This window comes from Hyperolius riggenbachi, chromosome 7 (assembly GCF_040937935.1).
Source record: "Hyperolius riggenbachi isolate aHypRig1 chromosome 7, aHypRig1.pri, whole genome shotgun sequence".
Classification (NCBI taxonomy): domain Eukaryota; kingdom Metazoa; phylum Chordata; class Amphibia; order Anura; family Hyperoliidae; genus Hyperolius; species Hyperolius riggenbachi.
In genome coordinates this window covers 93710967-93727588 of record NC_090652.1, presented here as the reverse complement: position 1 = coordinate 93727588, position 16622 = coordinate 93710967, and the positions used below count along the sequence as shown (strand labels likewise).

At 45.0% G+C, this 16622-nt stretch overlaps 1 protein-coding gene across 1 annotated transcript in view; it reads right to left on the bottom strand.

Annotated features, from left to right (window-relative positions):
- Positions 1-16622, bottom strand: part of ZNF598 (zinc finger protein 598, E3 ubiquitin ligase) — a 54189-nt gene that overhangs the window by 26484 nt on the left and 11083 nt on the right. Inside the window, exons 4-10 of the mRNA XM_068244342.1 lie at positions 16294-16505; positions 12756-12973; positions 9747-9849; positions 9427-9614; positions 8184-8286; positions 7900-8087; positions 1650-1749 (exon numbers count right to left, since the gene is read on the bottom strand). Of these exons, the coding sequence (XP_068100443.1) occupies positions 1650-1749; positions 7900-8087; positions 8184-8286; positions 9427-9614; positions 9747-9849; positions 12756-12973; positions 16294-16505 (1112 nt within the window). The remainder of the gene's footprint in view (positions 1-1649; positions 1750-7899; positions 8088-8183; positions 8287-9426; positions 9615-9746; positions 9850-12755; positions 12974-16293; positions 16506-16622) is intronic.

Genomic DNA, 16622 nt, shown 5'->3' with positions numbered 1-16622 from the left:
GTATATAGCTAGTATAGTGCCCACTGCCCAGTATATAGCTAGTGCCCGGCAGTATATAGCTAGCATAGTGCCCAGTATATAGCTAGCATGGTGCCCAGTGCCCAGTATATAGCTAGTGCCCAGTATATCGCTAGCATAGTGCCCCGTATATAGCTAGTATAGCGCCTACTGCCCAGTACATAGCTAGTACCCAGTATATAGCAAGTATATTGCCCAGTTTATAGCTAGTGCCCAGTATATAGCTAGCAGCATAGTGTCCAGACAGTGACTAGTATAAAATAAATATGCTCCTCCAGTACCCAGCCCAAATTTACTTATTAGCGGCGGCCCCACAAATAATCCTCCTACCTCCCAGACCGGTATCTGCGCTCCCGCTCCGCCTGCCCTCAGTGCCCTAGCCTATAGGCTATACGTCCGGGTCCGGCGACTCGCTCAGTCTTTGCTGGTGTGGTCGGCTCTTCAGGTCGGGCTGCCGCTGGGAGCGCTCTCTGCGCATGCATGTGACGTCAATCGTGAAGTCACTCGCAGAGCGCACCCAGCAGCCGGGCAGAGGAGGGAAAGGATGCCGATGTGCTCCACGTGTACAGGAAGCGCACACACGGCATCAGGTCAGTGAGCGATCGGCGGTGGTGGCCGCCCGCAGCGCAGCCAGCACCCAGCAGACATTGAATATTAAATTAGGCCGGCTCTGAGTGGCGGACGGTGCGGGGGCCCCTTCAAGCGCGGGGCCTGGGGCGACTGCCCCACTTGCCCCCCTCCCCCCCCCCCCCCCCCAAAGGCCGGCTCTGATCTCTATACACCACTCTGCAACTCAGTATCACACAAATGCAGACGGCATATTAATAAATAAAATCATCAATAAACCTATCAAAAACTAAAACCGTAAACCCACCGGAACAATGTAAAAAAATAAAATAAAATTTTTTTTTAAAAGGATTGTAACAATTATATTTTCTGACCCACCCTGCTCTGCCATGAAACGGAGCAGACTCTTAAATGTATGTTTGGAGGTACGCCCAAATAGAAGCCCTAACCAGCAGGGATGTCAACCATTCAGCGTGACACCACTAACAAAAGTGCGTGTATTACATATTACATTAGCAGCCACAGAAATAGGATACACAGATATATACACGAGTCTAGTGTTCTCCCCAGGCTCTTTTAGCCAGGTGCCCCACCAGGCTAATTTTGGTTAGCACCCGGCTGTCATCGGCTCGTCTCCTCATCCTCCTCCCACGCTGTAAGCGGAATTGTGCCGATTCTTCATTCCTCCGGCGACCCCCACTCTGCTACTTTTCACGCCACCCAGCTGGGAAAATTTCCATGGTGAACACGGAGTATAAGGCCTTGAATTAATCTGCTGGCCTAAATGTGCACCATACATCTGCAAAATCAAATGTTTCCCGTGACACGTGGAGTAACGATCTTCTTCTTTGTGTGTTCAATAGAAGGCAACTGAAAGGCCTCCCCAAAAAGTCAGATGTCAGTTCAATATGTGTTTGTGGAGCACATGGCGTTTAGATTTTGCGTAGCTCTAAGACAAAAACACAGCTTACAAAGAAGGTGTGAAGCCAATACCACATAGTTATGGCTAATTACAAATGATTGCATTTTGATATACATCAGCGAATGACAATGGACTTTCTTACCTCATGAGAGGAGCAGTCACAGCTGAGCCAATAGCAGGGAAATCTTCCTCACGCAATACTGGACTTGGTGTTCCCGACATTCTCCCAGAATCACCAGGGCCTTGCAATTACAAAATGTAAGGGTTACATCAGAATCGCCGCATACACACACAGCAGAAGAAGATGAATTTGAAGTACTCATGCTAAATAATGTAGACATGAACTCTTCCAATACCAGACATCTCTGGCCCATTAAAAACCAGAGGGACATTATTTTTCTAAATTTCGAGCTGTAAACACTGCAATTGGCTCACAATGATCACAGGGTCAGGAGCCAATGAAATTGGACCCTGATTGGCGTATGGAGCTCTGCTCAGATGAGTGAGCCGACTGTAGCAGCACTGGAGCGACAGAACCAATCGGCAGTACCGTATATACTCGCAAGCAAGCCGAATTTTTGACCCCCCCCCCAAAAGTGGGCCAAAAGTTGGGGGGGCGGCTTGCTTGCGAGTCACGTTGGCCGGTGGTCGTAGTGCGCCCCAACACCCCCCCCCCCCCCGCGGCCGCCGCTGCTATTAGCTTACCCTGCGGCTGCCGGCTTCCAATAGTCCCCTTTCCGTCTCCCGGCATGTAAATAGATCACAGCAGCTCGCTCCACGGCGGCTGCTGTGTGATGACAGGATTGGAAGCTGTAGGCAGAGCGGTTTTCATAGTAACGGCGATGCACATCGCCGTTACAGGAAGCCGCTCTCCCTACAGCTTCCTGTAATCACACAGCAGCCGCCGTGGAGCGAGCTGCTGTGATCTATATACATGCCCGGGAGACGGAGAGGGGACTATTGGAAGCCGGCAGCCGCAGGGTAAGCTAATAGCAGCGGCGGCCGCCGGGGGACGGGGGTTGCTTGATGCGGGGGGCACTATACTAGCTATGGGGGGCACTATACTAGCTATACTGGGCACTATACTAGCTATGGGGGGCACTAAACTAGCTATAATGGGGCACTATACTAGCTATGGGGGGCACTATACTAGCTATGGGGGGCACTATACTAGCTATAATGGGCAATATACTAACTATACTGGGGCACTATACTAGCTATACTGAGCACTATACTAGCTATACTGGGCAATATACTAGCTATACTGGAGCACTATAATAGCTATACAGGGCACTATACTAGCTATACCGGGCAATATACTAGCTATACTGGGGCACTATACTAGCTATACTGAGCACTATACTAGCTATACTGGAGCACTATACTAGCTATACTGGAGCACTATACTAGCTATACTGGAGCACTATACTAGCTATACTGGAGCACTATACTAGCTATACTGGAGCACTATACTAGCTATACTGGGACACTATACTAGCTATACTGAGCACTATATTAGCTATACTGAGCACTATATTAGCTATACTGGGCACTATATTAGCTATACTGGGCACTACCTACCCATACTGGGCACTATACTAACTATACTGGGACACACTGGGGGGGGGGGGGGGGAAATCACACGGCCAGCATTTCCTACCCCCGGCTTATATAGGGGTCAATCATTTTTTCCTGGTTTATCAGGAAAAAGTTGGGGGGGGGGGTGGGCTTATATGCGGGTCGGCTTGCTTGCGAGTATATACGGTAATTGATATGTACAACTTGGCAGATATAAGAAGCAGTAAACAATGAAGATTTCAATTAAGAAGGTCCAGAAGAAGTTAAATATAGCTGATGCAAGATAAAAAAAAAAAAAGATTTCTGTCAGGATAAGGACAGAGTAATGCTGGGGATACACTGTACGTTTCTGTACCGTGCATCGACCAGCTGATCCGGCCAGCTGATAATATTCAGCTGGCCCGATCAAGCCGCTCGACCCCCGCCCACTCGTCCCCCACCGGCGGACAATTGCAGGGAATCGAGCGATGATAAGGAAGCGCCGGCGGGGACGAGCGGGGATCGATCCACGCAGACGCGGCTGGGTTCGATCCGGCGGCTAATTGGCCACCGGATCGACCCGTCTCGTCTATTCCCAGCATAACAGCTTTGTATATACTGGAGGAATTCTATATAAAAAGGAAAAAAAAAATTAATAAAGTAAAATAAATAATGCAGGCATTATGCACTACTGACAAAGTCCCCATTTTAAAACATCAAGGCTGGTTGCACACATAGTCCACTGCAGCGCAATGCACCATTGCATGCAGATTGCACTGTAGGACAAGTGTCACATGTCGATCTCCTCAGTCACGTATGCACTTGCAAAAGAGGAGGTACGTTAAACATGTCTTTGCTGTCGCAATCTAAAAAGATTGTTGCCATTGACTGCCAAGCAATTGTGTGCAGAGTGGTACAACATGGAAATGCACTGCAGCCTCCGCTTTGCCCGAATCACTTCCGTCACATCTCGAGTTCTGTAGCCTGTCTCACTGAGATCAATGGCCCATGCAAAAAGCTGCGGCAGCGGAGAGCACCACAATGCAGTAATTGTGCAAGGTCCCTGAAGCACCCTAAAGTATAAAGAACACTAAGACTTTAAAAGGTCCACTCTAATCCCAAATTATGTCTTAGCCATACACAAATCAATCAAACTGAAACTCAAACTGACTTTAATAAAAAAAAAAAAAAATGAACTAATTACGAGCAGTAGTCAGTGCTGTTAACACAAATATTTGCACATACTTCCAGACATGACTGACCTGGAAATTGATTGCGAAGTCTCCGTCTGTTAAGCCCCATCTACACGATACGATTCTTTGTACGATTCGTTTACGATTCTATTTACGATTCAATTAAATCCAACATGTCCGATCCTGATTCGATTCGATTAGCAATTGCAAAACAATGGCAAATCGAATTAAATCGAATCCCAAATCGGACATGCCGGATTTAATCGGATGGTAAATAGAATCGTAATCGAATCGTACAAAGAATCGTATCGTGTAGATGGGGCTTTATAGAGTTGTGTAATCGACATAGTTTTAGGACTGACCAAGTGAGGTTCTCAGTTAATCACTTTATGTTAAATCGCTTTTCAGTAAGTATTTAAGAATTTAGATTCTATTTATAGTCTATTCTATTAAATGGACTACTCGATTCAGCGGAAAATCATCTGGAAAATGGCCAACTCCTCTTCAGGCACTCAGTGGCAGAGCTTGTTTTCATTTGTGAAAGAAATGTCAACTAAATCACTTTTAATTGGTCTGGTTAGTTGCCATCACTGGCCATGTCCTGCACTGTAGCTGAGGTGTAATCTTACTGTGGCCTGACGGCTTTGTCTGGCTCAGGCAGTCAGGCTGGAATGTGCAGCCCTGTTTGTGATAGGATAGAAGCTATACACAACCTCTCCAGCAGTGGTGAAGAAGAGAGAACCGAGAGCCCGATATGGTGTAGTATGTCAAGGTAATTGGATAATTAGAAAGAGTATGAATTGTATACTCACAAACCAGGGTTACCTCCAGGCAACCACTGTGTAGGCAGGTGAGGAGATTAGCCTGTCCTCACTCAGGAATAAGAAGTCGCTCTCTGTAGGCTTGAAAAACAAGAAGGGGTATCCCCCTCCACCAAAGGTGGATACAATCAGTATTATGGTAGAGAACAGAGGCGCCAAAAGGATAAAAACAATATTTAAAAGTTTTAAAATTATTGCTTAGGAGGCAGTGGTGGACTCACCTCCCACAAGCAGACACAACAACTGTGTATTCACAAAAAGGGACATTTATTGGTATACTCCAAATAAGGTTGCAACGCGTTTCGCAGGTCAAACCCGCTTCATCAGGCAATTACAGGAAGGAGCACACAACTGGGGGTAAGAGGCAACACATTTGTACAAATCCTGAACAGACTGCATATCAATAAACATAAATATTTGTATGATGGAATTCACTGGTGTGATTTAAATTAACGGGAAGAGGTGGCTAATTATTGTATTTTGGGGGTGGAGGGGGGGCGGGGAGAGGGGGGGGGGAAGAGGACGGAGGGCCGGGGGGGGGGGGGGGGGAAATGGGGAAAGAATTGGAGATGGGAAATGGGAGGGGGGGGGGGGGAAGAGGGGGGAAGGGGGAAGGGGAAGAAGGGTGGGGGGGGTTTGTTTTAGGGGGAAGAAAGATAGTGGTAATTTTAAGTATTACATCATAGCATTAATATTCATAAACATAATCATAAACATAATCAAACGTTAATCTCAAGCATGTGGCGAGATACTTTCATAACATACAGTAAACAGTATCATAATTCATATATATATATTTTTTACCCATACATATGTGTATTGGGAGCGGTTAGCCTATATGAAATAGTGCAAATCTTCCCCCTAAAACAAACCCCCCCCACCCTTCTTCCCCTTCCCCCCTCCCCCCCCCTCCCATTTCCCATCTCCAATTCTTTCCCCATTTCCCCCCCCCCCCCCCCGGCCCTCCGTCCTCTTCCCCCCCCCCTCTCCCCGCCCCCCCTCCACCCCCAAAATACAATAATTAGCCACCTCTTCCCGTTAATTTAAATCACACCAGTGAATTCCATCATACAAATATTTATGTTTATTGATATGCAGTCTGTTCAGGATTTGTACAAATGTGTTGCCTCTTACCCCCAGTTGTGTGCTCCTTCCTGTAATTGCCTGATGAAGCGGGTTTGACCTGCGAAACGCGTTGCAACCTTATTTGGAGTATACCAATAAATGTCCCTTTTGTGAATACACAGTTGTTGTGTCTGCTTGTGGGAGGTGAGTCCACCACTGCCTCCTAAGCAATAATTTTAAAACTTTTAAATATTGTTTTTATCCTTTTGGCGCCTCTGTTCTCTCCAGCAGTGGTGCTCATCCAGATTCCGGATATCGGAACTACCCAGATAAGCCGAACTTTTTCCACTATCCAAACTTTGAATAGCAATTCGGATATTTTTTTAAAATCCGAATTGACTATCTGAGTAAACTTGGATTTCCCATCTGAAATCCGAGCGGATAGTTAGTTCAGATATCTGAGCAAAAGCCAAAATCACCTTCAATGGCAAAAATACCTTTCAAAAGGGAGGGAGAGGGAGAAGAGAGAAGAGAGGAGAGAGAGACCTCCGAACGGGTATTTTGCCATTTTCAGGTCACTTCCGCTGTTCTATCCGGATATCTGAATCCGGCCGGATACTGAGGTCGGATATTCGATTCAGATTGGAAAATTTTAAACTCAGATATCTGACCCAGATCGGATAGAGGGATATCCGGATCCGAATTAGATCCGGATAGTGAAAAGTGGTATCCAAGCTGCACTGCTCTCCAGGCACCCTGCAGACTCTGTATGAGACACACTGAGCTACTCTCAGCCTATCACATGCTGTTAGCAGCCATGTCTGGTTTGTAAACACTGCCTAAAATTGGCAATTTCAGTGGAAAGCAGCGTGACCAAGCGTCCAGCAGGACGCGAAACGGCCGTCGCTAGGCCCACATCTGCCCCGCACTCCCACCTCCCATGCTGACAGGCTAACGCACGGAACTACAGACAAGGTATTATGCTACAAATATTTGCTTACTGCATAGGATACACTTGGATTGTGTTACTTGAACCTTCACTGGTGATGTCCACTTGCAATAAATACATAGGTTTGGACGGAAGATGCACGCTATCTGTTTCTATATGTACATAGTTTACGCTCCTTTCTTCAAAATGCCACAGCGGAGCACACGTCCTATGCAAGCAATTTGAATGCGCGCAGCCTGTCGGCGATAAAGTTAGCCACCTGTGCACATTGTTCTCGCACAAAAGCTGGGGGTACCACACCTCTTAAAGGAGAAGTACCACGCCACCTCTGCATCTTTTTGAATAAAACTGGCAATTACAAGCCAGGATTGCAGCAGGGAGTGGCAGAGACAGCACAGAGGGGCCCAGGAGAACATAATGAATAGAATGGTATGCTTTTTATTGTAAGAATTTTAGAGTACAGATTCTGTTTAAATGATCCGGGCCTGGAGAAGAGCTTAGAGGAAACCTGAAGTGAGAGGGATATGGAAGGTGCCATTACAGACTTTTTGGGGGGGGGGGTGCCACTGGTCTTCTGCCTTCCTCTAATACAGTATTTTTCGAATCACTGACCTAGTAGTAACTTGTTCCAGGTATGTGACAAGACTCAAGCTATCTGATGTAAAGTCAGGGAGAGCTGGCAAGTATGACAGCAATAAGGTAACCTCCATATCCCTTCTCACTCCTATTTCCCTTTAACGCATCATTCGAACAATGATGCACAAGTGGCCAACAAAAGAAATCAGAAATCAGCAGCTCTGTGCTCACCTGACATTTCAGCAGAAGGGTTTCGGGCAGGTTTTGTTCTGCGACCTTCGTCAGAATCCCGGCCCTCCTCTTTTCTAGACTTGGAATTATCTGAAATATCGAGCGTCAGCCTCCTGCCCATCTCTTCCTGTCGTCTGGCTGCGACAGAGGCTCTCACTGCTGCTGCAACTTCCCTGTCCTCTTCTTCCCTGTTGGAAGATGTCAATCATAAAGATATTCTCATAATTTTGCTAGGTCTCGGAAAACAAAGCTATAAAACCTGATGGGAATTCACCATCACTTACCGTTTATACCTCCAGCTTCCCCTCTTACTCTGGTGGCTGCCACGCCCTCTCATCGGCCGGTTAAATCTGTCAACCTCCTCAAATTCCTCTCCTTCGACCACCCCTGGAAAACAATACAATGTAGAAACACCCAAATAAGAAATCCCAGTAACTGCAGGCTGTCCCCCTCTCTCGCTTTTTTCCTACTCCGTTTTTACTCAAACACCAGTTGCCGGTTTCTCTATACCCCTGGGACACCCCTCCCTCCAGCCGTTAGGGCTAGTTCATACTAGGTCTGGAAACGTATCCGTGGCTCCGTTTTTACAACCTGATCAAAACCGGAGCCATGGATAGCAATGTTAAAAATAGCAGCCATCTTCACCCAAACAAAAACCGCATCCTTCTGATTTTGAGGGGATCCGTTTTCAAAACCGGAAAATCTGCTGCATTTTCACGCAACTGATCTGGATCCTGACACACGCAGGGGTAGTGGCAGGCAATAGAAAAAAAAAACTGATCCCCCTCTACACAGGCAGATTTGGACACAGAAACAGATCCGTTTCTGTGTCACAGCCTGTGGGGGGAGTGGGGGCTGCCATGCTGGAGGGTATAGTTGCCTGCATTGCCTCCCTCCGAAGTATAGAGGGCGGCATTGCAGGCAGTGACACGGCAAGCAGAGGAAGTGGAGAGAAGGTAAGTTGCTCGCTTCTATACATTGTAACAAGTTTTGCGGCATGTAGGTGGGACTGGGGACCCAGGTGACCACTGCAACCCCATCCTGCCTGCTAAATCCCTCCAGCATCGTGGCTGCCTCTCCCCCCACGGCTGGGGCATACGATTCCACGGACTGGAAACATATGCTACAAAAAAATGCATTTCTGGAAAAAAACTGGGTGAGAAATAAAAAATAAATAAAAAAAAAAGTTCCTTAACGGACCAGTGTGGACCTAGCCTTACCATGTGCACTGGTTGGAGAATCTGGTTTAGACTTCTACAGCAAGGGTCAGTTCTTCAGCAGTGGCTGGAGTCCCTTCTCTCATGTTTTCAGTTATTTGTTTGGGCGATGTTAAATAGATTTTTAAAATCACTTGGTCAGTAGCTGACACCAACCAGGTCTGCACACCAGCTGCTGCTAAGAGCTGTAATTTTATTGTAGCCGCTATTCCTAGAGAGCTCAATCTGTGCTCCACCCCTTGCAGCCTGAGCAGCAGGATGATGCAATACAAGCAGAAGCCCTCTTACAGAATCTGTAATCTGTGCTCACCTGACATTTCAGCAGAAGGTTTAGGGGCAGGTTTTGTTCTGCGACCTTCGTCAGAGTCCCGGCCCTCCTCTTTTCTAGACTTGAAATTATCTGGAATATCATGCGTCAGCCTCCTGCCCATCTCTTCCTGTCGCCTGGCCGCCACTGAGGCTCTCACTGCAGCTGCAACTTCCCGATCTTCTTCTTCCCTGTTGGAAGACATCAAAGATTTTCACAAATTAAAAAAAAAAAAATAATAATATCGAAGCACATTTCTGCCAGGACTTGGAAACCTAATAGTCTGAAGCTATAAAACCTGAAGGGAATTCACCATCACTTACCGTTTATATCTCCAACTTCCCCTCTTACTCTGGTGGCTGCCACGCCCTCTCAGCGGTCTGTTAAATCTGTCAACCTCCTCGTAGTCCTCTCCTCCGACCACCCCTGCAAAACAATAGAACGTAGAAACACTTAGGGCCTGTTTCCACTATACGCAGATTCTGCATTCAGAAAACTGACTCCAATGAATGCCTATGGGAAATCTGCATCAGAAAAATCGTGTTCAGTGGAAACAGGCCCATAGACATTCATTGGAGTCAGTTTTCTGCATGCAGAATCTGCGTGTAGTGGAAACAGGCCCTTAGATGTAGAAGAAATCCCATCCCAGTAGTTGCAGGCTGCAGCATCCAGCAGTATCATTCTTAGCATTTTGTGCCTGATCTCTGCAATCTCTAAAGCTAAGTGTTTACATTTTTTTTAATATAGATTGTATGTTAAATTAAACATAAACCTGAAATCTGATCAGTGATGCCCTTCTTGAGTGAGTGATGGAGCAGAGCACCACCAGGCATAAGCCACATCACAGTTTTACATTGCATTAAAGAGACACTGAAGCGAAAACAAAATTATGATATTATGATTTGTATGTGTAGTACAGCTAAGAAATAAAACATTAAGATCAGATACATCAGTCTAATTGTTTCCAGTACAGGAAGACTTAAGAAACTCCAGTTGTTATCTCTATGCAAACAAGCCATTAAAGTGAACCTAAAGCCTACCAAAAAAAAAAAAAAAAAAAAAAAAAAAAAGGAGATTAACTCACCTGGGGCTTCCCTCAGCCCCCTGCAGCCGATCGGTGCCCTCGCAGCTCCGCGCCGATGCTTCTGGACCCGCCGGCGACGACTTCCAGTTTCGCCGTCACACAGGCATGGGAACGTGAGTGATTGTTCGCGTTCCCAGCCGGTATATCGCCCCCTATGCTGCTATTGCGGCCAGGAGGTCGCAATAGCAGCATAGGGGGCGATACAGGCTGGGAACGCGAACAATCACTCGCGTTCCCATGCCTGTCGGCCGGTGACGGCCAAACCGGAAGTGTTCGCCGGCGGGTCCTGGAGCGTCAGAACGGGGCTGTGAGGGCACCGATCGGCTGCAGGGGGCTGAGGGAAGCCCCAGGTGAGTTCATTTAATTTTTTTTGGTAGGCTTTAGGTTCACTTTAACTCTCCGACTAAGTCTTAGTAGTGGAGAGGGCTGTTATCTGACTTTTATTATCTCAACTGTAAGTGAACTGTTTACTTTTTCTCTGCTAGAGGAGAGGTCATTACTTCACAGACTGCTCTGAAAGACTCATTTTGAATGCTGAGTGTTGTGTAATCTGCACATATTATAGAATGATGCAATGTTAGAAAAAACACTATATACCTGAAAATAAAAGTATGAGAATATTTTCTTTGCTGCTAATCTTCTAGTAATTATTCATAGTACACAACCAATTCACTATATCATATTTTTTTTTCCGCTTCATTGTCTCTTTAAGCAGAATAAAGCTCACAGCAGTAGGTGGCTGCATAATAGGTTTTACACAAGATTTTTGCTAAAATATTTTCTAATAGAGTATTGAATAATGCAAAGTGGCAGAACAAGTAAATGACTGGTCAAGAAGATCGTGTTCTCCCCATGTCTGTGTGGGTTTCCTCCGGGAACTCTGGTTTCCTCCCACAAACCAAACACATACAGATAAGTTAATTGGCTTCCCCTAAATTGGCCCTAGACTAGGATACATACAGTACATGATACATACATACATACATACATGGACATATGACTATAGTAGGGATTAGATTGTGAGCCCCTCAGACAGTTAAGTGACAAGGCAATATACTCTGTACAGCACTACAGAAGATGTTGGCACTATATAAATACTAAATGATAATAATAATAATAATAATAATAACAGATCTGCCACTAACTGGATAGTGTTGTCTTTAAAGTGGGATTATACTATAAAAACTAAAATTTTAGTAATTACGGTAATTACTCCTAGGTACATAAAAGAACATTTAAAAGCATCCCAAAGCATTCACGGTGTGGAAAAAACAAAAAACAAACAAAAAAAACAAAACACAAAACTTATTTTCAACACAGAGCAGTACAGGCTTGCTTGTGAACATTGACGGCAAGTATCTCTCTTTTCCTGTGTCTTTACTCTGCCCCCTTCCTTTTCTGAAGCGACTCAGCTGTTGCCAGGGTGATGTGTCTATTCAGGAGAGGGAGGGGGACAGAGTGAAGACACAGGCAGAGAGTGTCACCTGGTCGGCAATAATTTCATTTGCCAATTAGCCAGAGACAACGGGAGCTCGGATGGTGCATTATGTCACAAATGAGTAGGGATTTAAACAACACAAATGGTACTCACAAATGGATGTTAGTGAAAGGCAACCAACCATTGCAGGGAAGTGGAGATATATAAACCCAACTCCACTCTGGTATTCAGGCAAACTGGGTGCCAGTCGCGCTCTTGTTAGAAAAACAACCAAATGGTCCTTGAGGTGGCAAAAACACTCAGGGCCAGAGATATACTCCTCCCTAAAGAGGGCAGGAAGCACAACGGGGGAAAGAAGGGCACAATGGTATAATAAAACTGTTAAAAAACAAGTAAAATGAGAAAATATGAGGTGGCTTACCTCAATGAAGACATTCATGTAATAAATTAATTTTAATAAGCACAGGCAACGTGTTTCCTGGGTCTATGCCCACTTCCTCAGGCGGATATAAGGTTGCTGTAAGGTTGCTGTAAGCCAAATCATAGGCGCCTCTCTATGGCTTACACCAACCTTCAGAACTTTATTTGGCCTAAGGAAGTGGGCATAGACCGATGAAACGCATTGCCAGTGCATGTTAAAATTCATTACATTAATTTGTCTTCCCTGAGGTAAGCCACCTCATTTTATGTATTTAATATCAGTGTCCCTGGTACAGTCCCAAGCTTCATACTGCCCCATGCAATATTAAGTTACGCAGAGCTGTTATGGTTGAACCAGATAGATTCACATCACATTTTACTTCACGTTACCTTCAGCCCTGCGGTTATGGCGGGGGGCATAGCTGAACTGGATGTCTATCTGGCGGTTTTGCCTGGCCTCTGCGCGATTCTTGCTGTGACAGGAAGTCTTGTGTGCCTTGTAGTCTATTTCACTGCGGAATGCATGTGTAAACTGCTCCGTGTTGCACCTGCCCTCCTCACACAGGAAGTGGCTTTCCCGAAAGTGTTCCCGCAAGAAAGAATAGTCACTGTAAAACAGAGGTAATTTTGGCTTTAAGTACACCTAGAAGGGAACCTCTGGGGAAATAGTACTGGAAAAAAAAAAAAAAGGAACTAGATACTTAGCTCAGTAGAGGGAAGCCTCGGGTGACTCCCAGATCCTCCACAGGTCACCAATACAGCGCTGACTAGGTTTCATCGGGCTGTAATCCCAGCTGTGGACATGCAAATCCATACTGGGCATGCTCAAGTAAAGTCTATACATGCCCAGTAGAACAAAGTTGCTTGTGCATGGAGGAAAAATGTTGTACACAAGCAACTTAGTTCTACTGGGCATGCACAGACCTCAAAGGCTCATTTCCACTGGTGTGGAAAATCCACAGAGTTTCCCCGCAGGCAAATTGTGCGGGGAAAGTCTTCCATAGGGTATAATGGAACCGCCGGCAGAATCAATTGCGCTAGCGATTCGGCAGACATTACCATCCGAAATGATGAGGGAGGCTGTGAATCCCATAGCCGTCTAAGGCACGGCTGATGGGATTCGTCTCGGTATCCGCACACCAGGATGTGACACTGCGCGTCTCAAGTTGAAACAGGCCCTGAGTGTTCATGTTAAGTACGGATGCCCTCCTGCACGGATGAAAGCGCTGCCAGAAGAAGCCTATTCCACGCTGGATCGGTTGGCTTCGAAAGGATCTGGAAAACCTTAGGTCCATCCATCCATTCCTTTTACTGAGGTAAGTGTGAACCATTTTTTTTTAAACAGTTTAGGTGTATTTTAAAGGTCAAACATAAACAGCCCTAATCATGCAACTGTGTAAAGGTAGCCATACACTGGTCGATTTGCCAACAGATTCGACCAACAGATAGATCCCTCTCTGATCGAATCTGATCAGAGAGGGATCGTATGGCTGCCTTTACTGCAAACAGATTGCGAATCGATTTCAGAATTAAACCGATCACAATCTGTGAAGCTGCTGCCACCGCTATACATTACCTGATCTGGCCGACGCGACTGCCCCGGTCTCTGCTGTCTTCTCCGCGCTGGTCTCCGGTCCGGCTGGCTTGCTTCACTGAACTTCCTGTCCAGGGGAAGTTTAAACAGTAGAGGGCACTCTACTGTTTAAACTTCCTGCCGGGACAGGAAGTTCAAGGAGGCTGCAGCCCTGGAGCCCGGAGCGGAGAAGAAGACAGCGGAGACCGCTATCGACGCACTCCCGACCCGACGATCGAGAAAAATCTATGGCGACAATTAGACAGGACATCATCGACGCCATGCGCAGTCCCGATCCTCCCCATAGCGACGCCTGGAGGCTATTGGAGAGGCTGCGCCATCGCGGGTTTCGGGGGGGAGGTATGTATAAGGGCGGCGATCAGGGGGATCAGAGGGTGCCGGCGGCCATCGGGGGACACATGTAGCTAGCCAAGTGCCAGCTACATAATCTATCCGTACCGTCAAAACTGCTCAGGTGGCTAAAATAAATGATGTAGCTGCAAATGATTACATACTTACCTCGTCTTCAGTTCCTCTCAGAAGCTCACCATTTTCTTCTTACAGTGATCTCTTCAAATTCTGACAATATTTTGGCAGAACTGAAATATACCAGTTGCTGTCAGTTATATATCAGCAGCTGTCAGTTACAACTGAATGTGCAAGGTAATTTCCATGTTTCCCTATGGCTCAAGTGGGTGATATTACAGTTTAACAGCATGCTGACCAGGAAGCTGTTATGGGGAATTGGCCATTTGTAAAATGGAGTACAGAGAATTCCATTGATCACAGTGGACAAACGGGACGCAGGAGAGGAGAAAGATTGAAGAATAGACTACACAGGATATAAGTATGACCTGTGTGTGGTTATTTTGACTTTATTTTCAGTTCAGGTTCTCATTAAGTGTGAAAGGTGCCATAGGAAGACATGGGCATTACTTTAAAAATCAGTTGTCCTTTCAGTTAGAACTGAGAGCAACTGATTTAAAGGGATTCTGAAGTGAAAAACTTCATGCTATTATCTGAAGCACTTCTACATCAAAGAAACAATGAAAGACAACTTCAGATCAGATTTTACTGCAGAGAAGTTCAAAGGGTCATTAGCTCTGCTCTGATTCATAGTTGAAAATGCAGAGTGTAGTTTGTAAACTGCAAATGTAACAATAATGCAATATTAACCACTTTGTCCACAGGTCAGTAGATATACGTCCTCTGGGACTTCATCTAAGCCATAGGTCAGTAGATATAAGTCTTGTAGCAAAAGCAGTGCTGTGCAGGATTGGGCTTGCTCCTGTGCACATTTTTTGGTACTATCTGATGCAGGACTAATTGGTGAATGGGAATATAAGTTTCCTGAGCTAATGAGATTGATTTTTACTATTAAAAATACTTGTATTTTCTCATTTTATAGTGAAAAACACACTTTGTTGCATTATTTCAGAATCAAATATCATCACTATAAATGGTGACAGGAACATAATCTAAGTTTTGTGATAAGCAGTAAGAATAGCCAAACAAAAAATTTGAGTTTTTTTTATCTACAGTAGCACTTTTTATTTTTAAACTGGAATTGGTAAAACTAGGAAATACACGTTTTTTCTATTTTTTTCTTTGTTTTCCAATTAAAATTCATAGAAAACAAAATTATTTGAGGGAAAAAAAATGGCATACAATGAACGCCTAGTTTGTCTTGAAAAAAACAATATATATTTCATTTCTGTGTCGTAAGTAGGGATAAAGTTATTTCCAATTAAATAGGGACATAGCTAAACTGTCAAAACTGCTCTGGTCAATAAGTTGAAAACAAGGTCTGGATGCGAAGTGGTTAAAAAAAAAAAAAAAAAAAAAAAAAAAAAGGTTCTATAACTGAAAATAAAAATTAGACTTGCTTTGCTACGAATGTGCCATTAATTATCCATACTACACATACAATTCATTGTATTATAAAGTTTTTTCTTTTCAATTTCAGTGTCAGATTGTACTGGTTGAACTCGATGGACGTGTGTCTTTTTTCAGCCAGGCTGGCTATGTAACTATGTAACTAAGATTTAGCTGGCTAAAGGATCTGCAACACCAACTTATCTGCCAAACAAATACATGCATTTACAAATATGTAAATAACTTCCAGTATAGAAGACTTCTCATTGCTCTTACAAGATGATTTACATGCTTGTCTGTGTAACGACTGTCACTGAGTAATTTACCTGTGATGAATGAACCTGTAATTATGCTGATAACCATCATTCCTCTGGCTTTCCCCTGTATCAGCACATGCCAGAAGTGAAGAACAAGGTGCTGCCATTTATAAAACCTTAGACTGTTTCAATGTATGACGTTTTGAACTACAAGCACACCCACCTATAGTATTCCTGAGCCCCATCGGAGTCACAAAAGTGGCAGAAGTAGTGGTCCCTGCGTAAATGTTTCAATAACTCATCATTGTCGAGATATCGTTCATCACAGAACTTGCAGAGAGGATGACCGCGGTGGGAGGTGTCCTCAGGGTCACCATGGATACGATGGCGAGCTAGATCCTTGCGAGAGTACCACTTCCTCTCATAAGTGAAATTCTGAAACAAGAATATGAGCTGTTAGTTTCACCATTGCTCCTGTGGGAGCCAAGGATATTAGGAGGATCCAACTACACTACTGCTGACCTAAAGGGGGATCCCTTCTACCTCCCAAAC